The sequence below is a fragment of the Anomaloglossus baeobatrachus genome, chromosome 3, assembly GCF_048569485.1.
Source record: "Anomaloglossus baeobatrachus isolate aAnoBae1 chromosome 3, aAnoBae1.hap1, whole genome shotgun sequence".
Lineage (NCBI taxonomy): Eukaryota > Metazoa > Chordata > Amphibia > Anura > Aromobatidae > Anomaloglossus > Anomaloglossus baeobatrachus.
Window position 1 is genome coordinate 513,974,302 of NC_134355.1, and position 27,871 is coordinate 514,002,172.

The 27,871-nt window shown below is 48.3% G+C and overlaps 1 protein-coding gene across 1 annotated transcript in view; it reads left to right on the plus strand.

The window, feature by feature from the left end:
- DHX36 (DEAH-box helicase 36) overlaps positions 1 to 27,871 on the plus strand; it is a 193,142-nt gene that overhangs the window by 133,899 nt on the left and 31,372 nt on the right. The window contains exon 14 of the mRNA XM_075340720.1: positions 25,451 to 25,515. Coding sequence (XP_075196835.1) covers positions 25,451 to 25,515 — 65 coding nt within the window. The remainder of the gene's footprint in view (positions 1 to 25,450; positions 25,516 to 27,871) is intronic.

The window sequence follows — 27,871 nt, forward strand, 5'->3', positions numbered from 1 at the left end:
GAGTTCGTAGACACCAAACATGTATAGGTTTACTTTTATATAAGGGGTTAAAAAAAAATCGGGAGTTTGTCCGAAAAAAGTGGCGCACGTTTTACGCCATATTCCGTGACCCGTAGCGTTCTCATTTCTTCAGCGCTCTATTGGGAGACCCAGACGATTGGGGGTATAGCTACTGCCCTCCGGAGGCCACACAAAGCACTACACTAAAAAGTGCAAGGCCCCTCCCCTTCTGGCTATACCCCCCCGTGACATCACGGGTTCTCCAGTTTTAGCTTTGTGTGCGAAGGAGGTCAGACATCCATGCATAGCTCCACAGATTTTAGTCAGCAGTAGCTGCTGACTATGTCGGATGGAAGAAAAGAGGGCCCATATAGGGCCCCCAGCATGCTCCCTTCTCACCCGTGGATGGTGTTGTAAGGTTGAGGTACTTATTGCTAGTACAGAGGCCGGAGCCCACATGCTGTTTTCCTTCCCCATCCCCATGAGGGGCTCTGGGTGAAGTGGGATCTTACCGGTCTCCAGGCACAGAGACCGAGCTCCATCCACAGACCCAAAAGAACCTGCTGGATATGGAGCTGAGTATCGTCAGGGACAGGGCCCTGCTACATCAAGGTACTCTGTGTCCCCGGGCAAGCGCGCACACACACACCAGCATTGCTGGGAGTGTTAGTGCGCCGGGGACAACAGCGCGGAGCGCTGGTGCTATTATTCACTGCAGCTTTGCTGAGTGAATTTATGTATTGAAAACGGCCGCGCCGGCCGCTGCTGGTTGTTTTTTTTTACATTGTGGCGCGGCTGGGACTTGTGGTGCACCGGGGGACTTCGGCGTCGGCCGTGCACATAGGACGGCCGCGCTTATTACTCGAGTCCCCGGCTTTGCGGCCTAGCTTTCGTTTCGTTCCCGCCCCAGCCCTGCCAGTCAGAGGAGGGGCGGGACGCTGTACAGAAGCTCAGCGCAGGGAGCTGGAGTCTGCTTTGCATTCTCCAGCCCCCTCTCACTGAACACAGTGAGACGCCGGGTTCCCGCTCTTGGCTGGGGCTCGCCCACGGCCCGCCCCTCTGCACAGGACGGGGAAGAGAAGCCGGCAGCCATTATGGTTTCCACTCTGGGAGAACGGAACCAGTCACAGGTTTTTGGGCGACCTCACACCCGCTCTTTGCGGGCGGTAAGCAGTACTGACACCACTAATGCTGAAGTGGGCTTTTGGACTGTGTGCTGATATGCTATGCACTGTACTGTACTGTCGCTATTCTGGGCAACAGCAGCAAATAAGCAATGCTGCTGAGGCACAAGCTTTCAATGCTTCGTCGTTTGCATGTGCTGCAGTGTTTACTGTCAGATTGGGCAACAGTAGCAGTAGAGCAATTTGTGCTAAGGCACAAGCTTTCAATGCTGCTTCGCTTGCATGTGCTGCACGGTTTATTGTTATGCTATACATTCACTGTATGTCGCTATTCTTGGCTAATGCGCCCAGATAAACAGACAAAAGCAGCAGTAGAGCAATGGTGCTACGGCACAAGTTTTCAATGCTGCTTGACTTGCATGGGCTGCAGTGTTTACTGTCATGCTTGTATGCTATACATTCACTGTATGTCGCTATCCTTGGCTAATGTTCCTGGATAAATAGACAACAGCAGCAGAAAGGCTAGGGTGCTAACGCGCAAGCTTTCAATGCTGCTTGGATTGCATGGGCTGCAGTGTTTACTGTCAGGCTTGTATGCTATACATTCACTGTATGTCGCTATCCTTGTCTCATGCTCCTAGATAAATAGACAACAGCAGCAGAAGAGCAAATGTGCCAAGCCACAAGTTTTCAATGCTGCGTGTACTACATGTACTGAAGTGTTTATTTGTACTTCATGCTTGTATGACTATTCACTGTACGGTCGCTATCCTCGGCTAGGCTCTTAGATAGCTAGACAACAACAGCAGAAAAAGACAAGTTGCCAATGCACGGGCTTTCTATGCTGCTTGTACTGCATGTCATACGGTTCCAGGACCCCCAGTGCGTGCAATTGCTCAACCGGGGTCTCTGCTATATGTGGCCAAAAGAACCACCTGTGATCTCTGTCCAGAGACAGGGACGAAGTTGCAGTTTTTCCGCTGATATATTGTCTGTGACTATGACTGACATCTTACAGACTTTGCACCCCAAGCAGACCGTGGGCAATATGGTTGCAATGACCCTGGCCGCCCTGATTTGGAGCATCTCAAGGCGCCAGAGTGATTCCAGGCATCCCAGAGAGCAGGCATCCGACACGGTCGACAGTCCCAGATGGCCTAAGCGGGCTCGCTGGGATTAGCCCTCGACTCCATCACTGGTCAAGGTCCCAGCTGGAGTACTCTCTGTACGTTGAGGCAGACGTAGCTGTTCAGGACTCTGATCCTGAGACCGCTCTCAATCCGGATACACCGGATGGTGACGCTATAGTGAATAATCTTATTGCGTCCATCAACGAAAGGTTGGGTATTTCTCCCTCAACTCCTCCAGTGGAGGGGTCAGCTTCACAGCAAGAGAAATCTCTATTTCAGTATCTCAAGCGTATATTGAGTACTTGTTTAGCACTCTGACTCCAGAGAAGCAGTCCAGAAACGACACGCTTATCACGATAAGCGTTTCTCCGACCGTATTAATGAGACACGTGTCGCTCCCCCCTGACGTGGTCAAGCGCTAGACCCAGTATCCAAATGTGGATCCCCAATCTCCATGCTTGCAGCTAGATCTATAGTTGTAGTGGTGGATAGGACTTCACTTCAAAATGCCATTGACAGGCAGATTGGCCTCTGGTTGCAATCTGTCTATGAAGCTATCGGCAGGTCGGTTGCTCCGGCAGTCGCAGCCGTGAAGGCACTCCAAGCTATTTCAGCTAGTATTGCGCAGGGGGTCGCTGTCACAGGTACTCTCGGTCCCAGCAGCGTCTTTAACTCGCAATGTCGGCATGGCGAATCATGCTGTTATTGCTGTCCGAGACTCTACGAGCCGGACGTCAGTGGCATCCGCCAACTCCGTGTTTTTACGCAGAGGCTAGTAGTTGAGAGATTGGAACAGAGGCTGCTTCCAACGAAGTGCTTAACCAGGTTGCCTTTATCTAGTGATAGTCTGTTGGTAAGGGTTGAATGAAATCATTCAACTATCCAAGACGACTCAGAAAGCCCAGAAGGGCATAGATTCCTAGCGGGCTCAATCACGCCCGGGGAAGGCAGCCGGAGGACCCGCTACCAAAGTGTTTTTCCTCATAATTTTCAGCCCTCTCACTCCGCAACCGCGGGGGGGCAGACTCCCCCGCTTTAGCGGCATTTACCTACCGCAGGTCAAGGGCCTGTGAGTGAGAGTCAGTTTGTTTTCAAACTACCGCACCGACCGAGCCGAGGCTCTTCTGCAGGCGGAAAGAGCGGTAATCCCTGTTCCTCTTCAGGAACCAGATACGCATTTTGCTCCGACCTGGTCGTGGTGCCAAAATAGGACGGCTCCTTCCGTCCCGTTCTGGCATTTATACTGCTTAACAAGCACGTGAAAACCAGGCGGTTCCGGATGGCATCACTCCGCTCCGTCATTGCCTCTCTGTCTCAAGGAGTTTTCCTAACATCAATAGACATCAGGATGCTTATCTACACGTGCCGATTGCTCCGAGGCACCGGCGTTGGCTACGATTCGTTATTAAAGACGAGAATATTTCGTTTCGTAGCCATACCCTTTGGCTGGCGACAGCCCCACGGGTGTTCACCAAGTTCGTGGCAGCAGAGGGAGCAGTCCCGCGCTCTCACGGTCACTCTGTGATCCTTTACTTGGGCAATCTACTGGTCAAGGCACTCTCCTTTAGAAGCATGCCAACACAACCTGAACATGGCGCTGGACCCTTCCCAGAGTTTCGGGTGGGTCTTCAACTTTTCAAGGTTGAACCCAATCGCTGGCATCTCCTGGAGAGTTTTCACACTCTCTCAGCGATAGTGAAGCTTCCGCTGGACAAACAGCGTTCACTACAGACGAGGGGGCAGTCTCTCCTTCAAGGAGGCGCCTCATCCAGAGGCGAGTTTTTTTCACGCAGTTTCATCTGCGTCCGCCTCAATAGCACATTCTTCGCTTATGGGAGGGAAGTCGATGTCCCTACACAGGAACGTGTCACTTTTCCAGACGGTCAAAGACCGTCTTCAGAGGAGTCCACTCTTCAACTCAGTGGTCTGGAGCTCTGGGCAGTGTATCTTGCACTGCAAGCCTTCCTGCAGTGGCTGGAATGCAAATAGATCCGAATTCAGTCGGACTATCCACAGCGGTGGCATACACCAACCACCAAGGCGGACTACGCAGTCGACAAGCCTCCCAAGAGGTCCGGGGGATTCTGCTATGGGTAGAAGACAGAGCATACACCATATCAGCTGTTCATATCCCGGGCGTACAACACTAGGAAGCAGACTTCCTCAGTCGCCAGGGCGTGGACGCAGGGGAATGGGCTCTGCACCCGTTTGTTTTCAAGAAATCTGTAGCCGCAGGATGAAGACGGACGTCGACGTCATGGCTTCTCGGCAACAACAAGGTCCCGATTTTCATGACGCGGTCTTACGATCAAAGAGCTCTGGCGACAGGCGCCTTGGCTCAGGATTGGTCACAGTTCCAGCTACCGATTGCTGCCACACCATCCTCGTCGCCCCAAACTGGCCGGGGAGGTCGTGGTACCGAGATCTGTGGCACCTCACCGTCGGTCGACCGTGAGCACGACGTCATTGCCACCATGAGACGGGCTAGCCAGCCGCGGTCTGCCAAGATCTACCACAACTCGTGGAAGATATTCTTATCTTAGTGTTCTGCTCAGGGAGTGTCTCCCTGGCCATTGGCATTGCCTACTTTGCCTTCCCTCCTGCAATCTGGTTGGGAAAGAGGTTGGTCGCTCGGCTCCCTTTAAGGGCAAGTCTCGGCACTATCCGTGTTCTTTTCAGAAGCGTCTAGCACGTCTTCCTAAGGTGCGCACGTTACTACAGGGGGTTTGTCATATTGTGCCCCCGTACAAGCGGCCGTTAGATCCATGGGATCTGAACAGGGTACTAGTTGCTCTCCAGAAGCCGCCTTTCGAGCCTCTGAGGGAAGTTTCCCTTTCGCGCCTGTCACAGAAAGTGGCCTTTCTGGTTGCGATCACGTCGCTTCGGCGAGTGTCTGAGCTGGCGGCTCTGTCATTCAAGGCTCCCTTCCTAGTATTCCACCAGGACAAGGTGGTGCTGCGCCCTATTCAGGAGTTTCTCCCTAAGGTTGTATCCGCGTTTCTTCTTAATCAGGATATATCCTTACCTTCCTTTTGTTCTCATCCGGTTCTCCGGTATGAAAAGGATTTACAGTTGTTAGTTCTGGGGAGAGCACTCAGAATCTACATTTCCCGCACGGCGCCCATGCGCCGCTCTGATGCATTTTTTGTCCTTGTCGCTGGTACGCGCAAGGGGTTGCAGGTTTCTAAAGCCACCATGGCTCGATGGATCAAAGAACCAATTCTTGAAGACTACCGTTCTGCGGGGCTTCCGGTTCCTTCAGGGCTGAAGGCCCATTCTACCAGAGCCGTAGGTGCGTCCTGGGCATTACGACACCAGGCTACGGCTCAACAGGTGTGCCAGGCAGCTACCTGGTCGAGCCTGCACATTTTTTCACCAAACATTATCAGGTGCATACCTATGCTTCGGCGGACGCCAGCCTAGGTAGAAGAGCCCTGCAGGCGGCAGTGGCTTCCCCATAGGGGAGGGCTGTCTTGCAGCTCTAACATGAGGTATTTCTTTACCCACCCAGGGACAGCTTTTGGACGTCCCAATCGTCTGGGTCTCCCAATAGAGCGCTGAAGAAGGGAATTTTGTTACTTACCGTAAATTCCTTTTCTTCTAGCTCTTATTGGGAGACCCAGCACCCGCCCTGTTGTCCTTCGGGATTTTTTTGTTGTTTGCGGGTACACATGTTGTTCATGTTGAACGGTTTTTCAGTTCTCCGATGTTACTCGGAGTTAATTTGTTTAAACCAGTTATTGGCTTTCCTCCTTCTTGCTTTGGCACTAAAACTGGAGAACCCGTGATGTCACGGGGGGGTATAGCCAGAAGGGGAGGGGCCTTGCACTTTTTAGTGTAGTGCTTTGTGTGGCCTCCGGAGGGCAGTAGCTATACCCCCAATCGTCTGGGTCTCCCAATAAGAGCTAGAAGAAAAGGAATTTACGGTAAGTAACAAAATTCCCTTCTTTTCGGGATCTATGGCTCAGTGACTGCTTATTTTTTGCGTCTCGAGCTGACGTTTTTAACGGTACCATTTTTGCGCAGATGCTACGTTTTGATCGCCTCTTATTGCATTTTGCGCAAAAGTTGTGGCGACAAAAAAACGTAGTTTTGGCGTTTGGAATTTTTTTGCCGCTACGCCGTATACTGACCAGATTAATTGATTTTATATTTTGATCGGGCGTTTCTGAACGCGGCGATACCAAAAGTGTGTATATTTTTTATTTTTTTAATTTTCAATGGGGCGAATGGGGGGTGATTTGAACTTTTAGGTTTTTTGTTTTTTTTTTTAATTTTTTTAAAAAATTTTTTTTAACTTTTTTTTTTATTTTACTGGCGTATAAGACGACTTTTTACCCCCTTAAAATAATGGCTACAGTGGGGGGTCGTCTTATACGCCGGATATACGGGGGGGGTGTATGTACACTGCAGCGTCCAGGGGAGGTGGGGGCAGCAGCTCTGAAGCACAGGGGAACGCTGCGGCCTGCATCCTTTGATCTCCCGCACCCGCTCATATAATATGCACAGCCGCTGTCCATCTCCAATGGTGCTGAAATCGCACGCAGTGAGGGGCTGGGGCAGCGGTGCATATTATATGAGCCTGCGTCCCAGTGTGATCGCACATGCCCACCCCTGTGTTAGATTTGGCCCCCAGGCTGCTGCTCATTCTAAAATAAAAAAGCTTTAACTTACCCCTGCAGCGTTTCTCCCCGTGTCCCTGCTTCCAGTGTGATCAGGCAGGCAGAGAGCTCAGCCTGCTGTGCTGATCACATGACCGCACTGAGAACCAGGAAGTGGAAGAACAGAAGCACGGAGCCAGACAGGAGGGAGCTCAGCGCTGCAGGAGATAAGGAAAGAGGGTTTTATTTTACTATGGGCAGCAGCCTGGGGGCGATATCTGACACAGGGGGACTTGTGCGATCTATAGGGGCCATGGGCAGCACTATGGGGGCGATATCTGACACAGGGGGACTTGTGCGATCTATATAGGGGCCATGGGCAGCACTATGGGGGAGATATCTAACACAGGGGGACTTGTGCCCATTATGGGCCCCGGTGAGCTGCTTCTAACCCCCCAGATGTATGCCCTGCCAATCCCCCCCCCCGCCGATGCCGCGGGTGCTGTACCCACCGAGCCGCGGGTGCAGGCCCCACAGAGCAGCAGAGTTGTGTGTATTTGTCTGTATGTAGCAGAGTTGTATGTGTTTGTCTGTATGTAGCAGAGTTGTATGTGTTTGTCTGTATGTAGCAGAGTTGTATGTGTTTGTCTGTATGTAGCAGAGTTGTATGTGTTTGTCTGTATGTAGCAGAGTTGTATGTGTGTGTTTGTCTGTATGTAGCAGAGTTGTGTGTGTTTGTCTGTATGTAGCAGAGTTGTATGTGTTTGTCTGCATGTAGCAGAGTTGTATGTGTTTGTCTGTATGTAGCAGAGTTGTATGTGTTTGTCTGTATGTAGCAGAGTTGTATGTGTTTGTCTGTATGTAGCAGAGTTGTGTGTGTGTGTTTGTCTGTATGTAGCAGAGTTGTGTGTGTTTGTCTGTTTGTAGCAGAGTTGTGTGTGTTTGTCTGTTTGTAGCAGAGTTGTGTGTGTTTGTCTGTTTGTAGCAGAGTTGTGTGTGTTTGTCTGTTTGTAGCAGAGTTGTGTGTGTCTGTTTGTAGCAGAGTGTAGTACCATTGTTTCAGTCCAGTTGTGGCTTTATACAGCAGGGAGGAGCATTCCTTGCTGTACTAAGTGAACATTGGAGCGATTGATCTGTCAATGGCCCTTTAAAAACATATTGTACGGCTCTCGCGGAATTAAAATTAACATGTTGCAATCAAAGCAGACTTTTTTTCATTTGGGAGCGGGGTAGTCTTATACAGTGAGTATATCCCAAATTCTATATTTCTTTTTCGCTCTATTGGGAGACCCAGACAATTGGGTGTATAGGCTATGCCTCCGGAGGCCGCACAAAGTACTACACTTAAAAGTGTTAGGCCCCTCCCCTTCTGCCAATACACCCCCCGTGCTCCCACGGGCTGCTCAGTTTTTTGCTTTGTGCGAAGGAGGTCAGACACGCACAGCACAGCTCCACAGATTAGTCAGCAGCAGCTGCTGACTAGGTCGGATGGAAGAAAAGTGGGCCCATATAGGGCCCCCAGCATGCTCCCTTCTCACCCCACTTTTGTCGGCGGTGTTGTTAAGGTTGAGGTATCCATTGCGGGTACGGCGGCTGGAGCCCACATGCTGTTTTTCCTTCCCCATCCCCCTTAGGGCTCTGGGTGAAGTGGGATCTTATCGGTCTCCAGGCACTGAGACCGGGCTTCATCCACAACTCCTGTGGAGCCTGATGGATAGGAGCCGATACCGTTCAGGGACATGGCCCTGCATCTTAAAGGTACTCTGTATCCCTATGGGGACCGCGCACGGCATCACCTCAGCTTTGCTGGGTGTGCTAGTGCACCGGGGACCGCGGCGCTGACCGGGTCTATATGTGCCATTACACACTCAGCGTCGCTGAGTGTGTTTATATGTAAGGGCTACCGCACTGACCGCCGTTGCCACGGGACACTGCGGCGCGGCTGGGACTTGTAGTTCGCCGGGGACTTTCACGCGACCGCGCTTTTACGGCGGCCGCGTTTATTACTACAGTCCCCGGCTTCATTGCGGCCTAGTTTCCCTTTTTTTCTCCCGCCCTCAGCCCTGACAGGCAGGGGAAGGGCGGGACGCTGCACGGAGCGAGCAGCAATGAGGGCTGGAGTATGATTTACATGCTCCACTCCCCTCACTGTACACAGTATGAGCGCCCGTTTCGCGCTCTTTCTAGGCCACGCCCACAGCTTCCTCAGCTCGTCAGGACGCCGCAGCCATTCCTGTCAGCTCCACCGACGCTGCAGAGAGGGACATATTCATGGGAGACCCAGACACGGTCTCTGGTGGCCTCACAACCGCTTAGGCGGCTGGTAAGCAGCACATGTGGTGCTAGCCCCATGGTGCTGTATTGTATGGGTACATTATTTGTGTACTGTATATAATTTACACTGTATGAGCACAGTTCTTTCTGGCTATATACCCTATTGTGTTACTCAGGGAAAACTATAGCATGGCGCCCATAAAAGGCAGGGGTGCCAAAACACAGGCTTATTATGTTGCCTGCGCCGCATGTAAGACCCAGCTACAGGCAGGTTCCACTGACCCTCATTGTGTACAGTGTTCGACCCCTGTGACACTTCCTCAGCCGGATCCTCTGCTAAGAGGGGCCCAGGGGGAGCCACCTGTTGACACTGTCCAGGTGACGGGGACTGAGTTTGCAGCCTTTAAGGATCAACTCTCTGAGACTATAGCTAAGATACTAGAAGCCTGGCTTGCAGTCCAGACCGGTATCTCAGCAAAGGGACTCTGTTGAATCATTGTTCCCTGACCCCCCTCAGTTGGACCAACAATGTCCTCACGGGGTATCTCATACATCCCAGACGGAGGGTTCGGACTTAGAACCTAGCCCCAGATCGTCTAAGCGAGCCCGCTTAGAATTTCCCTCGACATCATATTGTTTAGGGTCTCAGCGGGGGGATTCTCTGGTTGATGATGCGGAAACAGCTGATCAGGATTCTGATCCTGGGAGCGCTCTCAATCTTAATTCATAGTATCATAGTATCATAGTTTTAAGGTTGAAGGGAGACTCTAAGTCCATCTAGTTCAACCTGTAGCCTAACATGTTGATCCAGAGGAAGGCAAAAAAACCCCAATGTGGCAAACAAGTTCCAATGGGGAAAAAATTTCCTTCCTGACTCCACATCCGGCAATCAGACTAGTTCCCTGGATCAATACCCTGTCATAAAATCTAATATACATAACTGGTAATATTACATTTTTCAAGAAAGGCGTCCAGGCTCTGCTTAAATGTTAGTAGTGAATCACTCATTACAACATCATGTGGCAGAGAGTTCCATAGTCTCACTGCTCGTACAGTAAAGAATCCTCGTCTGTGATTATGATTAAACCTTCTTTCCTCAAGACGTAGTGGATGCCCCCGTGTTCCAGTCGCAGGCCTTGGTGTAAAAAGATCTTTGGAAAGGTCTCTGTACTGTCCCCTCATATATTTATACATTGTGATTAGATCCCCCCTAAGCCTTCGTTTTTCCAAACTAAATAACCCCAAGTTTAATAACCTGTCTTGGTATTGCAGCCCACCCATTCCTCTAATAATCTTGGTGGCTCTTCTCTGCACCCTCTCTAGTTCAGCTATGTCCTTCTTATATATCGGTGACCAGAATTGTACACAGTATTCTAAGTGTGGTCGCACTAGTGACTTGTACAGAGGTAGAACTATATTTTTTTCATGAACACTTATACCTCTTTTAATACATCCCATTATTTTATTAGCCCTGGCAGCAGCTGCCTGACACTGTCCACTAAAGTGAAGTTTACCATCCACCAATACACCCAAGTCTTTTTCTGTGTCTGTTTTACCCAGTGTTCTACGATTAAGTACATAATCATAAATGTTATTTCCTCTACCCAAGTGCATGACCTTACATTTATCTACATTAAACTTCAATTGCCACTTCTCAGCCCAATCCTCCAATTTACATAAATCTCCCTGTAATATAAAATTATCCTCCTCTGTATTGATTACCCTGCAGAGTTTAGTATCATCTGCAAATATTGAAATTCTACTCCGCATGCCCCCAACAAGGTCATTTATAAATATGTTGAAAAGAAGTGGGCCCAATACTGACCCCTGTGGTACCCCACTATGAACTGAGACCCAGTCCGAGTACGTACCATTAATAACCACCCTTTGTTTCCTATCACTTAGCCAGTTTTTAACCCAGTTACACATATTTTCCCCTATCCCCATTATTCTCATTTTATGTACCAACCTTTTGTGTGGCACCGTATCAAAAGCTTTTGAAAAGTCCATATACACAACATCCACTGCATTTCCCTGGTCCAGACTTGAACTTACCTCTTCATAGAAGCTGATCAAATTAGTTTGACAGGATCGATCCCTCATAAACCCATGTTGATACTCTGTCATAAGGTTATTTTTCTTGAGATACTCCAATATAGCATCTCTCAAGAAACCCTCAAGGATTTTACCAACCGTAGAGGTTAAACTTACCGGCCTATAATTTCCCGGCTCAGTTTTTGTCCCCTTTTTGAATATTGGCACCACATTTGCTATGCGCCAGTCCTGCGGTACCGACCCTGTTATTAAGGAATCTGAGAAGATTAAAAATAATGGTCTATCTATCACAGAACTCAATTCCTGTAGTACTCTGGGGTGTATGCCATCCGGGCCCGGAGATTTGTCAACCTTAGTGATTTCGAGGCGGCGGCGTACTTCCTGCTGGGTTAAGCAGGTAATATTCAAGTGTGAATTTATGGTATCACTGGTCATGTCATCTGCCATGGCATTTTCTTGTATAAAAACCGTAGAAAAAAAGTCATTCAGCAGGTTGGCTTTACCCTCATCCCCTTCCACCATTTCACCAAGACTATTTTTAAGGGGGCCAACACTATCGCTTTTCAGTTTTTTACTGTTTATGTAGTTAAAGAATATTTTAGGATTATTTTTACTTTCTCTCGCAATGAGTCTCTCTGTCTCAAACTTAGCTAACTTAATTTGCTTTTTACATATTTTATTTAATTTTCTATAATTATATAATGCCTCATCACTACCTACCCTCTTTAATTCTTTTAAGGCTTTCTGTTTTTCTTTTATTGCTTCCCTTACAGCTCTATTTAGCCATAGGGGTTTCCTCCTATTTCTAGCATGTTTGTTCCCATAGGGTATATTTTCTGCACAAGCCCTATTCAGGATGCTCATAAAAGTCTCCCATTTGCTTTGTGTACTTTTATTACTTAGTACATCATCCCAGTTTATTGCACTAAGATCATCTCTCAACCGTTTAAAATTTGCTTTCCTGAAGTTTAGTGTCCTTGTAGCACCTCTACTAGACATCTTACTAAAGAATACATGAAAACTTATTATTTTGTGATCACTATTCCCCAAGTAACCCCCAACTTGTATATTTGATATGCGGTCTGGCCTATTGGTTAGTACAAGGTCTAGTAGTGCTCCCCCTCTTGTGGGGTCCTGTACCATTTGTGAAAGGTAATTATCTTTCATTGTTATCAAAAATCTATTTCCTTTGCTGGAACTGCAAGTTTCTGTTCCCCAATTTATATCAGGATAGTTAAAGTCCCCCATAATAATTACCTCTCCGAGACTCGCTGCTTTATCAATTTGCTTTATGAGGAGATTCTCTACCTCTTCCATAATATTCGGCGTCTTATAACACACCCCTATCAGTATTTTATTATTCATTCTCCCCCCCCTTATCTCCACCCATAGGGACTCTACATTCTCAGTACCCTCACATATGTTGTCACGCAGGATGGGTTTTAAGGATGATTTTACATATAGACACACACCTCCCCCTCGCTTATTTGTACGGTCATTCCTGAATAGGCTATAACCCTGTAAATTAACAGCCCAGTCATAGCTCTCATCCAGCCATGTCTCTGATATCCCCACTATATCATAATTTTCTTCCAACAATATTAATTCTAATTCCTCCACCTTATTTGTGAGGCTTCGGGCATTAGTGTACATGCACGTTACGTATGACTCTGTACCTGTATTCCTGCTTACTGTATTAACTGTCCTAACCCTTCCCCCCGTACCACCCCCAATTTCATTACTTGTGCCCTGGTCACTATCTGCACTACATTCCCCTTCTATAAAGTGAATACCCTCGCCCCCCATTCCTAGTTTAAACACTCCTCCAACCTTCTAGCCATTTTCTGCCCCAGCAGAGCTGCACCTTCCCCATTAAGATGCAGCCCATCCCTAGCATAGAATCTGTAGCCAACTGAAAAGTCGGCCCAATTCTCCAGGAACCCAAAACCCTCTTTCCTACACCAATTCCTGAGCCACCTGTTAACCTCCCTGATCTCCCTTTGCCTCTCTAGTGTGGCTCGTGGCACAGGTAGTATTTCCGAAAATACCACCTTTGAGGTCCATGCTTTAAGCTTACAACCTAATTCCCTGAAATCATCTTTAATTCTCCAGATGGGGACGCCATAGTGAATGATCTTATTGCATCCATTCATCAGTTGCTGGATATTCTTCCCTCAGCCCCTCCGGCGGAGGAGTCTGATTCTCAGCAGGAGAAATTTCGCTTCAGGTTCCCCAAGCGTACACAGAGTATGTTTCTAGACCACTCTGATTTCAGAGAGGCAATCCAGAATCACCATGCTTGTCCGGATAAGCGTTTCTCTAAGCGCCTTAAGGATACACGTTATCCTTTTCCCCCGGAAGTGGTTAAAGGTTGGATTCAATGTCCCAAAGTGGATCCTCCAATCTCCAGACTGGCGGCTAGATCCATACTTGCAGTGGAAGATGGGGCCTCGCTTAAAGATGCCACTGACAGGCAGATGGAGCTCTGGATGAAATCCATCTATGAAGCTATCGGAGCTTCTTTTGCCCCAGCATTCGCAGCCGTATGGGCGCTACAAGCTATATCAGCAGGTCAAGCGAAAATTGAAGCGGCCGCGCCACAAGTGGCTTCCATTACCTCCCAGACCTTGGCAATTGCGTCTTACGCTATGAATGCTGTCCTGGACTCTGTGAGCCGTACGGCAGTTGCGACCGCCAATTCGGTAGTAGTCCGCAGGGCCTTGTGGCTACGGGAGTGGAAGGCAGATTCCGCTTCCAAAAAAGCGTTTAACCGGTTTGCCAATTTCTGGCGACAGGCTCTTTGGCGAGCGCCTGGATGAAATCATCAAACAATCCAAGGGAAAGGATACATCCTTACCCCAGCCCAAGCAGAACCTCTCCCAACAGAGGAGAGGGCAGTCGAGGTTTCGGTCCTTTCGGGGCGCGGGCAGGTCCCAATTCTCCTCGTCCAAAAGGTCTCAGAAAGAACAAAGGAACTCTGATGCATGGCGGTCTAAGTCACGTCCTAAAAAGGCCATTGGGAGCACCGCTAACAAAGCGGCTGCCTCATGACTTCTACCTCCTCTAGTAGCATCCTCGGTCGGTGGCAGGCTCTCCCGCTTTTGCGACACCTGGCTGCCACAAATAAAAGACCGCTGGGTGAGAGACATTCTGTCTCACGGTTACAAGATAGAGTTCATCTCTCGTCCCCCGACTCGATTCTTCAGGTCTTCTCCGCCTCCCGAGAGAGCCGAGGCTCTTCTGCAGGCGCTGGGCACTCTGAAGGCAGAAGGAGTGGTGGTCCCTGTTCCTCTTCATCAACAGGGCCACGGTTTTTACTCCAACTTGTTTGTGGTCCCAAAGAAGGACGGGTCTTTCCGTCCTGTCCTAGACCTGAAACTTCTCAACAAACACGTAAAGACCAGGCGGTTCCGGATGGAATCCCTTCGCTCCGTCATCGCCTCAATGTCCCAAGGAGATTTCCTTGCATCGATCGATATCAAAGATGCTTATCTCCACGTTCCGATTGCCCCAGAGCACCAGCGCTTCTTGCGCTTCGCCATAGGAAACGAACACCTGCAGTTCGTGGCACTGCCATTCGGCCTGGCAACAGCCCCACGGGTTTTCACCAAGGTTATGGCTACTGTAGTAGCGGTCCTCCATTCTCAGGGTCACTCGGTGATCCCGTACTTGGACGATCTGTTGATCAAGGCACCCTCTCTAGAGGCATGCCAACACAGCCTCGACGCTACCCTGGAGACTCTCCAGAGTTTCGGGTGGATCATCAATTTTCCAAAGTCAAATCTGACACCGGCCCAATTGCTCACATACCTTGGCATGGAGTTTCATACCCTCTCAGCGATAGTGAAGCTTCCGCTGATCAAGCAGCGGTCACTACAGACAGGGGTACAATCTCTCCTTCAAGGCCAGTCACACCCCTTGAGGCGCCTCATGCACTTCCTGGGGAAGATGGTGGCAGCAATGGAAGCAGTCCCTTTCGCGCAGTTTCACCTGCGTCCTCTTCAATGGGACATCCTACGCAAATGGGACAGGAAGCCGACGTCCCTCGACAGGACCGTCTCCCTCTCTCAGGCGACCAAAGCTTCCCTTCGGTGGTGGCTTCTTCCCACTTCATTGTCGAAGGGGAAATCCTTCCTACCCCCATCCTGGGAAGTAGTCACGACGGACGCAAGTCTGTCAGGGTGGGGAGCGGTTTTTTCTCCACCACAGGACTCAGGGTACGTGGACCCGGCAAGAGTCCTCGCTTCAGATCAATGTTCTGGAAATTCGGGCAGTGTATCTTGCCCTGAAAGCGTTCCAGCAGTGGCTGGAAGGCAAGCAGATCCGAATTCAGTCGGACAATTCTACAGCGGTGGCATACATCAACCACCAAGGCGGCACACGCAGTCGACAAGCCTTCCAGGAAGTCCGGCGGATTTTGATGTGGGTAGAAGCCACGGCCTCCACCATATCCGCAGTTCACATCCCAGGCGTGGAAAACTGGGAAGCAGATTATCTCAGTCGCCAGGGCATGGACGCAGGGGAATGGTCCCTTCACCCGGACGTGTTTCAGGAGATCTGTTGCCGCTGGGGGGTGCCGGACGTCGACCTCATGGCGTCCCGGCACAACAACAAGGTACCAACGTTCATGGCACGGTCTCAAGATCCCAGAGCTCTGGCGGCAGACGCCTTAGTTCAGGATTGGTCGCAGTTTCAGCTCCCTTAGGTGTTTCCTCCGCTGGCACTGTTGCCCAGAGTGTTACGCAAGATCAGGGCCGACTGCCGCCGCGCCATCCTCGTCGCTCCAGACTGGCCGAGGAGGTCGTGGTACCCGGATCTGTGGCATCTCACGGTCGGCCAACCGTGGGCACTACCAGACCGACCAGACTTGCTGTCTCAAGGGCCGTTTTTCCATCTGAATTCTGCGGCCCTCAACCTGACTGTGTGGCCATTGAGTCCTGGATCCTAGCGTCTTCAGGGTTATCTCAAGAAGTCATTGCCACTATGAGACAGGCTAGGAAACCAACGTCCGCCAAGATTTATCACAGGACGTGGAAAATTTTCCTGTCGTGGTGCTCTGCTCAGGGTTTTTCTCCCTGGCCATTTGCATTACCTACTTTTCTGTCCTTCCTTCAATCTGGACGGGAAAAGGGTTTGTCGCTCGGTTCCCTTAAGGGACAAGTTTCAGCGCTCTCTGTGTTTTTCCAGAAGCGCCTAGCTAGACTTCCACAGGTACGCACGTTCCTGCAGGGTGTTTGTCACATCGTTCCACCTTACAAGCGGCCGTTAGAACCCTGGGATCTAAACAGGGTGCTGATGGTTCTTCAGAAACCACCATTCGAGCCAATGAGAGATATTTCTCTCTCACGCCTTTCGCAGAAAGTGGTTTTTCTAGTAGCAGTCACTTCACTTCGGAGAGTGTCTGAGCTAGCAGCGTTGTCGTGCAAAGCCCCTTTTCTGGTTTTTTCACCAGGACAAGGTGGTTCTACGTCCGGTTCCGGAGTTTCTCCCTAAGGTGGTATCCCCCTTTCATCTCAATCAGGATATTTCCTTACCCTCTATTTATCCTCATCCAGTTCACCAATGTGAAAAGGATTTGCACTTGTTAGATCTGGTGAGAGCACTCAGACTCTACATTTCTCGTACGGCGCCCCTGCGCCGCTCGGATGCACTCTTTGTCCTTGTCGCTGGCCAGCGTAAAGGGTCACAGGCTTCCAAATCAACCCTGGCTCGGTGGATCAAGGAGCCAATTATCGAAGCTTACCGTTCGGCTGGGCTTCCGGTTCCCTCAGGGCTGAAGGCCCATTCTACCAGAGCCGTGGGAGCGTCCTGGGCTTTGAGGCACCAGGCTGCGGCTCAACAGGTGTGTCAGGCGGCTACCTGGTCGAGCCTGCACACTTTCACGAAGCACTATCAGGTGCATACCTATGCTGCGGCGGATGCCAGCCTAGGTGGACGAGTCCTTCAGGCGGCGGTTGCCCACCTGTAGGAAAGGGCCGTTTTACGGCTCTCTTACGAGGTATTATTTTACCCACCCAGGGACTGCTTTTGGACGTCCCAATTGTCTGGGTCTCCCAATAGAGCGAAAAAGAAGAAGGGAATTTTGTTTACTTACCGTAAATTCCTTTTCTTCTAGCTCTAATTGGGAGTCCCAGCACCCGCCCCTGTTTTTTTGTGTACACATGTTGTTCATGTTGAATGGTTTCAGTTCTCCGAGTTTCCTTCGGATTGAAGTTAAACCAGTTTATAATTATTTTTTCCTCCTCCTTGCTTTTGCACCAAAACTGAGCAGCCCGTGGGAGCACGGGGGGTGTATTGGCAGAAGGGGAGGGGCCTAACACTTTTAAGTGTAGTACTTTGTGCGGCCTCCGGAGGCATAGCCTATACACCCAATTGTCTGGGTCTCCCAATTAGAGCTAGAAGAAAAGGAATTTACGGTAAGTAAACAAAATTCCCTTCTTTTAGGGCAGAAGTTGGGGGTCGTCTTATACGCCCAGTCGTCTTATACGCCGGCATATACGGTAGTTCCCCTAGGGGGCTATTGCGATCAGCAATCCGATCGCTCTGCAGTATCTGCTGATCACAGCTACACAGCTGTAAACAGCAGATACGCTCTCTTTCTCTTTTGCTGTGCCGCTGGCACAGCGAAAGTGAAAGCAAGTCATGTGTAGTACAGGAGTCATCACATGACCCTGTGCTACCATGACAACTATCGGAAGTCACGTGATCACGTCACGTGACTTCCGGTATCGGGCGGTAAGTAAAACTTTACCGCGATCGCGCTTATAATGGCGCTGTCACGTATTGACAGCGCCATTTAAGGGGTTAATCGGCACGAGCAGATAACAATTCTGCTCGTGCCTAGCAGGCACACATCCCAGCTGTGAAAATCATGACATTATGACATTTAGGACGTAATTTTACTGCCCGCGGTCGTTAAGGGGTTAAAGGGAATCTGTCACCAGGTTTGTTGCCTCATCTAAGAACATGATGTAGGGGCAGACTCCCAGATCCCAGTGATGTATCACTTATTATATTGGTTGCTGCAGTTTTGATGATATTACTGATTTATCTTCTACAGATCTAGCAGTACTCAGAATGCTGAGCCCTTTTTACTTTCCCCCACAACACTGATTGGCAGCTTTCTATGTACACTGTAAAGTTGCAGAAAACTGCTAATCAGTGGTGAGGTTGGGGTTACACTGAGTACAACTACATGGCATGAGACATCTAGTCCAGTAATGATTAATTTCCTGCTGATAAAACACTCGGGTAACTCAATCTGCATTCAGCAATATGCAGGGAAGCAATGAGTGCAAAAGCTTAACCGTGTAAATTATTTGTAACCCAAAATACATGCATGTAAGTGGGGAAACAAAAAACAAAAAAAACCTCCACAAGTGTCCACCTTTTTTTTTACTTTTTACCAAAGTCAGATATTTGTTTGTCACATGCAGTGTGTGGATATGTAAGAGCTGAACCTGCACTATACGTGTCAGATGCCGGCCATGTTATTCAGCTGGTTTATGCATGCAAAAGCAACAAGTAAGCTTCAAATGAGCTTCAATTGCTGCAACTCCTTAAATGCGGCTATCAATCTCTTCTCTGGCGGCACGTCAATCCAGGCGCCCGTTGCCCAATCCCATCCCACTTTAGGGCAACTTGCGGGGTGCTGATTGGTAGTCCTGCCAGCTGGGGGCCTAATGAAGGTTTCATGGGATGCCATAAATTTACCTATATACTGCAGTACACTTGTATTGCAATATGTGGAACAAGTGATCAGACAATCGCAGAGTCACGTCCTCTGAGTGGACCAAAAATAATGCTTTAAAAAAAAAACCAAAAAAAGTCAAATATAACTAACCCAGAAACCATAAAAATTTAAATCTCCCTTTTGCCCCAATTAAAACTATAGCCATTAAATAAAAAAAATCTGTATCGAACAAGTCTGTAAAAATACAATCTATCAAAATATAAATTTCTCACTGATGCTTGGAAAATGCCATTAATACTGTTAAGTCAATGTAATTCTCCCCAAAAATTTAATAAAAAGGGATCAAAACCCTATTTGCACCCCAAAATGGTATCTGTAACATCAGAAAGAAAGAGAGTAAAAATCCTAAAGTGCAGAATGTGACTGGGCAGCAGTGAGATGGGGTAATACATGCTCACACCATCAGCGTGTAATATCTCTTGGTCGGCTGCACGTGGTGATCACAAAGCTGGTGTAATATTCCTTTCTGGTAAGATTTATTTGCCATACTCGCTAAGATCCAGTTTTAGTAAGAATTAAAGGTGAAATTCATTAAGGTGCTTGAAGTAACCTTTCAGGCAGAGGTGCACTGCAGTCGTAAGATCAGCCTAATTCATGAAGTGTGCATCTTCTAATGAATTACATGCATCTCAGTCCAGCGCTGCCATCATTTAGACCGACGTGCACAACCCCTGTCCTAAGGAATTCGGCTCTAAAAGTTGAGATTTCAGAAGCATGTCCTGCAAAGGTTTCACCTTGAAAGCTTCTTCTGGGGTGTGCTGCTGAAATTGTACCTTTCTCTGATGCCTCATTGGGGGACACAGGACCATGGGAAGTCGCTCGCTGTTTGCAAAAATCCTGCACAGATAATTTACCGGTGGCGGGGGGTGGACCCAGAGCTCAGGAACTCACACTGTTTATTTGCTTTGTTTATTTTCTCTCGCTGCATGCTCTGATTGCAGTAAAGTCGGCAGAGATAATCCACGGTGACAAAATGTGTGCTGACTGGAGGGAGGGGGAGAAAAACTGTCACAGAAGCTCCCTCCCCGCCGTTTTTTGCTACCGACAGCAGGGGGGGGGGCACACTGACTTCTTCTTGGCGCTCTTTTAGCGATAAGCTTTCTCCCCCCCCTTCCCCCAGGAAAGCGTGCGAAGATCTCCACAGAGCTTACTCCTTCCTGAGGACGCAGCGCCATCGGCTGATTCTGGTGAGGTACTTGCTTCACTTTTAGCTCTGCTGACCATTGCTCAAACAGTGTGAGTTCCTGAGCTCTGGGTCCTCCCCCCGCCACCGGTAAATTATCTGTGCAGGATTTTTGCAAACAGCGAGGGACTTCCCATGGTCCGGTGTCCCCCAATGATGGCTAAGAGAAAACGATTTTACGGTGAGTACACAAAAATCCGTTTTTTGTTTGCTGAAATTGTAGCTTTGTGTGTATGGCAAGTAAATCTTTCTGAAGGTATTGATCTCCTGATGGTTCTGCGCTGTTTGGTTCTATTCTGTAGACAGCAGAAGTTCCACTTATCATTTAAGGGAAGTGGGATATTGGAGCAGCTTCATCAAAGGGAACCTGTCATCTGAGAATGTAATCTAGAATCTCCTCAGTAACAGGGGCCATCTCCTATCTCAGTAATGGGAAAGTCTTCTCTGAATATAGATTGTACTGCAGAATTGAGAATTTTGATAATGACTGATCATTTCTGGCAGAGAAAGAAGCAACTTTTCCGGATAAGATATATTAGAAAATTGCTTATTCTTTTGTGTGCTATTGATTTATGAAAGAAAAATTTAACAACGGTTACACTGTAAGGCTATGTGCGCACTTACCGGATTTTTCGCGGATTTTGCCGCGGATTTGCTGCATGTTTCGCTGCAGAAAATGTTCATAACATCTCTGCAGTGAATCACCAGCAAATCCTATGGAGAAAAAAAATCCTGTGCGCACTGGGCGGAATTTGACAGCTGCATGTTTTGCTGCGGGAATCCCGCAGCAAAAACAAGTGCATGTCACTTCTTTTCCGCACATCGCTGCGGGATTTCACTCCATTGACTCAATGTTACTCATGAAATCCCGCAGGGAATAACGCAGGCAGCAAATTCTGTGCGGTTCACTGCGTTTTCCTGCGTTATTCCCTGCGGTATTTCGCGGTTTACCTCCGGTAATGTACATCACTTGCTTGCGGTTTTGCAGGGAAGTGATGTCATTACAGGAAGAGGAAGCCGTGCACAGAGTAAACACACACAGATCACACACACAGACACATCACAGACATAGAACACATAGACACAGACACATAGAACACACATAGAAAGAAAACGGAAATATAGAAAAAAAAGAACGTGGGCTCCGCTGCATATTTACCGTCCAGCCGAGGTAAGCACACAGCGGCGGCCCGGTATTCTCAGGCTGGGGAGGGAGAGGGGCAGGGGTAATGTCCCCCGCCTCACTCCCCCTCCGGCAGCCGAGAATATCAGCCGCAGCTGCCCCGGCACTGTCGCATCCATTATGCGGCACTGCCGGCGTGTCCTCGGCTCTTCTTGCCACCGTGTAGCAGTGGTGACAAGGTAATACAAGGGGTTAATGGTGATGGGGGACCACCGCCATTAACCCCAGGCTTGATCATGGCAGCGTCTATGTGACAGCTGACATGATCAACCCGTAAGTAAAGTGAAAAAAACACAGACACCGAAAAATCCTTTATTTTAAATAAAACCAACAAGCCTCGTTCACCATTTTATTAACCCCCCCAAACAAAGCTCCGGCGTAATCCACAGCTCCGACATCCACAGCTCCGGCTCCGGCGTCCTGCACTGCTGACATCCAGCCGCGACTGTCACAGACACAGGCTGAATGCAGCAGACAGCAGAGGTAATTACCGGTCATTTCCCACGGCCGGTAATGTGAACTCACTGCCGACCGTGGGAAATGCAGCGATCTGTCATCTATCTATCTATCTATCCCTCTATCTATCTATCTATCTATCTATCTATCTATCTATCTATCCCTCTATCTATCTATCTATCTATCCCTCTATCTATTCTTCTGTCTATCTACTATCAGAATTAAATGTATTTTTTTTTTTTTTTTTTTCTTCAATGTGCTTTATTGCATTGAATGCAATAAAGCACATCCCAACCCGCACGCGGCAAAACCGCGGCAATACCGCGAACAATACCGCGGTAAAGCCGCGGCAAACCGCGGCAAACCGCATGCGGTTTTCGGGTGCGGTTTCCCGCGGTTTTTTACCGCGGGTGCGGTAATCTTTGAGAGGACGCGGAATTTTCTCAAGAAAATTCCATTTCCCAGTGCGCACAGAGCCTAAGCATTATGGATCCAGCTGTCCTAGAGGTGATTGACAGGTCTCTGTGCACACGGGGGTCAGACCTGTCAGTCACCTGCAGCAGTGCTGGGAAGAGCTTGTGGAGCCGGAGTAGTGGTCTCTAGCGATGGCCCCAGCTGGATATTTATATTATATTTTCCTATACCTTGCTGCTACAATCATTCATCCAGGATCTGACTCCTGATGCTGCGGAGTGGACAGTAAGGCTACTTTCACACTTCTGTCTTTTTCCATCAGTCGCAATCAGTTTTGTGACTGATGAGAGGGATCCGGCACAGATTGTATCGAAACTGATGTGACTGACAGTGTAAAAAAAAAAAAACGGAATCCAGCATATTTTTTTTGTAAGAAATATTAGTTTCTTTGCAAAAACTATACCACTGGTCTCTGGGAGAGAGAGATATTTCACGAATGACGACGGATCCTGCGCCCATAGGCTTCCATTATACCAAACGACGGACGCCGACAGATCCGTCCCTGTCCGTTTTTTTTTTTCGACGCACACAAGAAACGTTGCATTGTGCGTTGCTTCTGCCTGACGGTCAGTCGTTCCATGACTGATCCATCGCGGGACGGATGTAACGAAGGACCATCTGTCGCAATACGTCGTTAATACAAGTCTATGGGGAAAAAACTGAATCCTACAAATTATTTTGCAGGATACCGTATTTTCTCTAGGCGTCGAATTGCGACTGATGGAAAAAGACGGAAATGTGAATGTAGCCTAAATCGGATGACCTGTTCCCTATGATAAGTGTAGGTTGCTCGTGCTATCCCAAGCTGAACAGTTGTGAAAGTCTGCATGACTGTAGTGAAAACAGATTCTGCTCCCAGGAAAAGATCTGAGGATGAGTTTTGAGTGTTTAGGGTAAGTTCACACAGTGCATTTTTCGCTGTGTTTTTGCGCGTTTTTCGGGTGCGTTTTTGCCCAGAAAACTGCATGACTTTGCTTCCCCCAGCAGAGTCTTTTTCATTTTTGCTGTCTGCACACAGCGTTTTTTTTTCAGCTGCGTTTTTGTGGTGACCACAAAAATGCAGCATGTCAATTATTCCCGCGTTTTTCACCGTGGTTTTCATCCATTGAGTGCAATGGGATGTTGAAAGACGTAATGAGAAACGCAAATTGTTGTTATAGCTGCATTTTGGTGCGTTTCTAAGACCAAAAGCGCGGCTATAAACGCAGGAGGTGGGTAGTAAAGTAACATGTACAGGAAGAGGATTCCTTCTGTCAGTAAATACAGAAGCGTGAATCCTCCCGGTACCGTCACCGCCACTTCTACCTCCAGTCCTGTGCATGTATGTTGCCGTGCGGCGCCATGTCTGGGCGGGAGGTGGAGGCAGCTGCGAAATCAAAAGTGAACAGTAGAAAAAAAAAAAAAGTCATACTCACCTGTCTGCAGACTCCCGGTGCCATGCCCACTCCCATCTCCTCTCACGGTACCGCCGCTCTGACTGTGTGCAGTCTCCCCGGGTACGTATGCCTGCAGGATGCAGGATCTGGCGATGGATCACCTGATGCAGTCACCTGACGCATCAGCTGATCGTAAGTCTCGGGGTGACGCTGACGCCAGCGCCCGGCCGGTTTAACCTATCAGCGGATGCGTCAGGAGACTTCATCCCTGATTACCGGCAGCTCCTGCAGCGATCGGACGGGATCAGACTCTCTCCAGGAGCTGCCGGTAATCAGCACATAAGTGAGGTTTTTTTGTTTTTTTTTTTGCACCGATGCATCAGCTGTTTGTATAAACGGCTTTTATACGATCAGCTGATGTGTGATGTGATTCAGGCACTTGAACCTGACACATCATATGATCGCTTTGCCTTCCAGCAAACCGATCAGATGATATTGGATCCGGATTGGACGGCACGGGACCCTGACCCAGGATTACTGCGGAAGGGGGTTCTTTATTTCAATAAAGATGGAGTCACTAATTGTGTTGTGTTTTATTTCTAATAAAAATATTTTTCTGTGTGTTGTGGTTTTTTTTATCTTTACTAGAAATTCATGGTGGCCATGCCTAATATTGGCGTGACACCATGAATTTCAGGCTTAGGGCCAGCTGATAATATACAGCTAGCCCTAACCCCATTATTACCCAGCGAGCCACCGTCACCAGGGCAGCTGGAAGAGTTGGATACAGCGCCAGAAGATGGCGCTTCTATGAAAGCGCCATTTTCTGGGGTGGCTGCGGACTGCAATTCGCAGCGGGGGTGCCCAGAAAGCATGGGCACCCTGCACTGTGGATTCCAATCTCCAGCTGCCTAGTTGTACCCGGCTGGACACAAAAATTAGGCGAAGCTCACGTCATTTTTTTTTTTTTTAATTATTTCATGAAATTCATGAAATAATTTAAAAAAAAAAAAAAAAAAAAAAAAAAGGGCTTCTCTTTATTTTTGGTTCCCAGCCAGGTACATATAGGCAGCTGGGGGTTGGGGGCAGCCCGTACCTGCCTGCTGTACCCGGCTAGCATACAAAAATATGGTGAAGCCCACGTCAATTTTTTTTTTGTTTGGGGGGGCAAAGAAATCCTGCATACAGTCCTGGAAGGAGGATGCTGAGCCTTGTAGTTCGACAGCTGGGGTCTGCTCTCCTGCATACACTATTGGATGGAGGATGCTGAGCCTTGTAGGTCTGCTCTCCTGCATACACTAGTGGAGAATGAAGAACATATTGAAGAAGGAAATGACATCAGACCTTTTTTTTTTTTTTTTTTTTTTTTTTTTTTTGTTCACTGATAAAAAGACGCAGTGAGCAAAAACGCAGCAAGAAACGCACCAAATTGCTGCAAAAAACGCACAAAAACAAAAAAGCAGTGTGTGAACCTAGCCTTAGTGGTGAGGGTCGGTTATTGCTGTATTAATTAGTCCCGGTGGCCTAATGTGTGGGCAGAGGACATGCAGGAAACCCAAGTGCTTGTAAATGGCTGTTATGGCTTCCTCAGCGGCAGACTAATTGCTTGAACTTCAGTATTGTTTTAAGTCTAAATGCTGATTTATTTTCCTTTGTATCTTTGTAGTGGTTGGAGCTCTGTTTGTCTGATACAGGGCAACAAATTCCATACATAGATATAAAAGATAATCTACATTCTTCCTGTAACCACCACTATGCTTGTATATAGCTCACTAGTAATCCAGTTTGGAGGAAATTTGTTGTAAAATAAAATGTAACAACTAAAAATCCAATTTTAACAGGTCTTCAAGACTCCCCCTCCTGGAGTCCGAAAAATAGTAATAGCGACAAACATTGCAGAGACAAGGTGAGTACAATAATTACTATGTATGCGGCCAATTCTTACATCTTCCTAACTCTGTGGTGGTTTATTTATTTAATAATAATACATTAGGGGGCAAAGGAAACTGATAACTATACAGTATATTGTGCAGAGGGGGGGGAGTGAGTCTCACTGGGGGGGGGGGGAGGCTCACTGCAGGGGAGGTCTCACTGCAGGGGGGGAGGCAGAAGCGCTTACCTGGTGCCTGCTTCTTCCGTGCGGCCCCGGTGATAATGGATGTCAGTGCAGTGCTGAGGAACTCCTCTGCCGCAGTCCTGGCACCGCACCGTTTAAATGTACACGTGCCTTAAAGACGCTTGTACATTTGAATATGAAAGGCGCGGTCTGCAGTTCCTGCACGCACCTCATTTTGTGCAGGCTGAGGACGCTCGCACTGCAAGGACCTGTGGTGAGTCACGTGACTGTGATGGCTCACCACAGGTCCTGCTACAACCACCGAAACTGCAGAGATTGCACAGATTATTCTGTGCGATCACTGCAGTTTATGATCGCAAGGCTGGGGACCCATCAGACCATGGAGGGGGGGGCTAGTCTGCCCGCTAAACACCCCTGCCCAGCCTGCGGTAACAAGCCCGCGGTACCCCGCACCATATAAAGCATGGGGGCTCACTGGGGACGGGGGGCCCCAGTTGCCCACCGGAGGATTCTCCGGTGCTCTGCTGGGCCGGTCCGACGCTGTATTTGAAGGAATCCGATGGAGATATTGTCGGCAGAAATAATATTAAAGATATCTACACTGTTTCAGCCCCCTAATGTGGTTATCCAGTGCCTCTTGCTTCTGTATCAGGTGGTGAGAGGCGCTGTTGACGTGGCATCAATGTGCTAATCTTACGAATAAGATAGATATGTGATATGTTCCTTGCTAGGTGTTAATGTGACCTGCCAATACCTCGCTAGCTGCTCCCACTGCTGCTGATTATCAATCGAAATGCTGCTGTCAACGGCTCCCATTGATCTCAACACACAACCCCCGCAATTTTGATGCGTTTTCATGTCAGCTGGAGGCCTGCTGCCCATGACTGCCATACTACTGCTTCTATGAAGCCCAGGCTTTGGCTGTGTTTCATAGGAGAATGAAGTAATAGGAAATGTGGATATTCTGCGCTGCCGGTTTTAGAACAAAAAAAAAATTGATACATTGCATTTGAGGAACACTGCGTTTCAATCAATACAAGTTTCAAATTACTCTGACTTCTTTATCAGGAGAACCACAAAGATTATATTAAAATGTCATTTTTACTATACTCCTTTTAAACATTGTAACATTAAAATGATGTAAATCACAGAATTGATGTTAATGATCTGAAAATGAAAAACGGGAACAAAATTTTCAAAACCTGTTTTTCTCCATATATTATGTACTTTAACAAGCCATGGATGCTATCAATGGATGTCTAAGGAATGTTCTGCCACGCTGAATGCACTTGGGCAAGTCATCTAAATCCGCTGCTGACAGCTCATTTGCAATTGCTGACTAATGACATCCCAGATATGCTTAATGGAAGACAAGTCTGGAGACGTTGCAGGCCATTATAGCACGTTTAGACCTCTCAAGCTGCTCACTGTAGCACGAGTAACATGCGGCCTGGTGCGGTCATGTTGAAAAATGGCTCTTGGGATACTTTGGAGAAATGTTCATACTGTTGGTTCCACAATAAAATCAAAGTAATGTCGAGCTGTTAGTATAACTGGCATATATGATGCCAATGCCAGGACACACCATAATCCTGCGAGTCGGACTGGCGTAATGTTCCAGAGTTAGGCTATGTGCGCACTAGAAATGTGAATTTTCTCAAGAAAATTTCTTGAGAAACTTCTGGGAGTGAAAGATTTCCGGACCTCCGCAAAAAATCCGCACCAAATCCGCATGCGGATTTGCCGCGGAATAGCCGTGAATTTGCCGCGATTTTCCCGTGGGTGGTTCCCTGCGGATTTTGCAGGCTGTACTGCCGAAATCCGCAGGGTACCTGCGGAAAAGAATTGACATGCTCATTTTCTCAAGAAATTTTCTCGAGAAATTCTTCTGAAGGAAATTTCTTGAGAAAAATCCGCACAGTGCGCACAGCTATTTTTTTTTTCTCATAGAATTTGCTGGGAAATGTCTGCACAAAGATTGCAGACATTTCTCAAGAAATTTCCGCGGCAAATCCGCGGGTAAATCCGCGGGTAAAAAGCACTAGTGCTCACAGAGCCTTAAGGCTGCTTCATGACGTGGTCTCCAGAAGAATCTCCAGCTGTCATTTTGTCCAAGAGAAAAGTGAAACTTGTCATATTTGCATATTATTAACCTGCTCGCTAAGAGACCTGATCCCTCCACCTC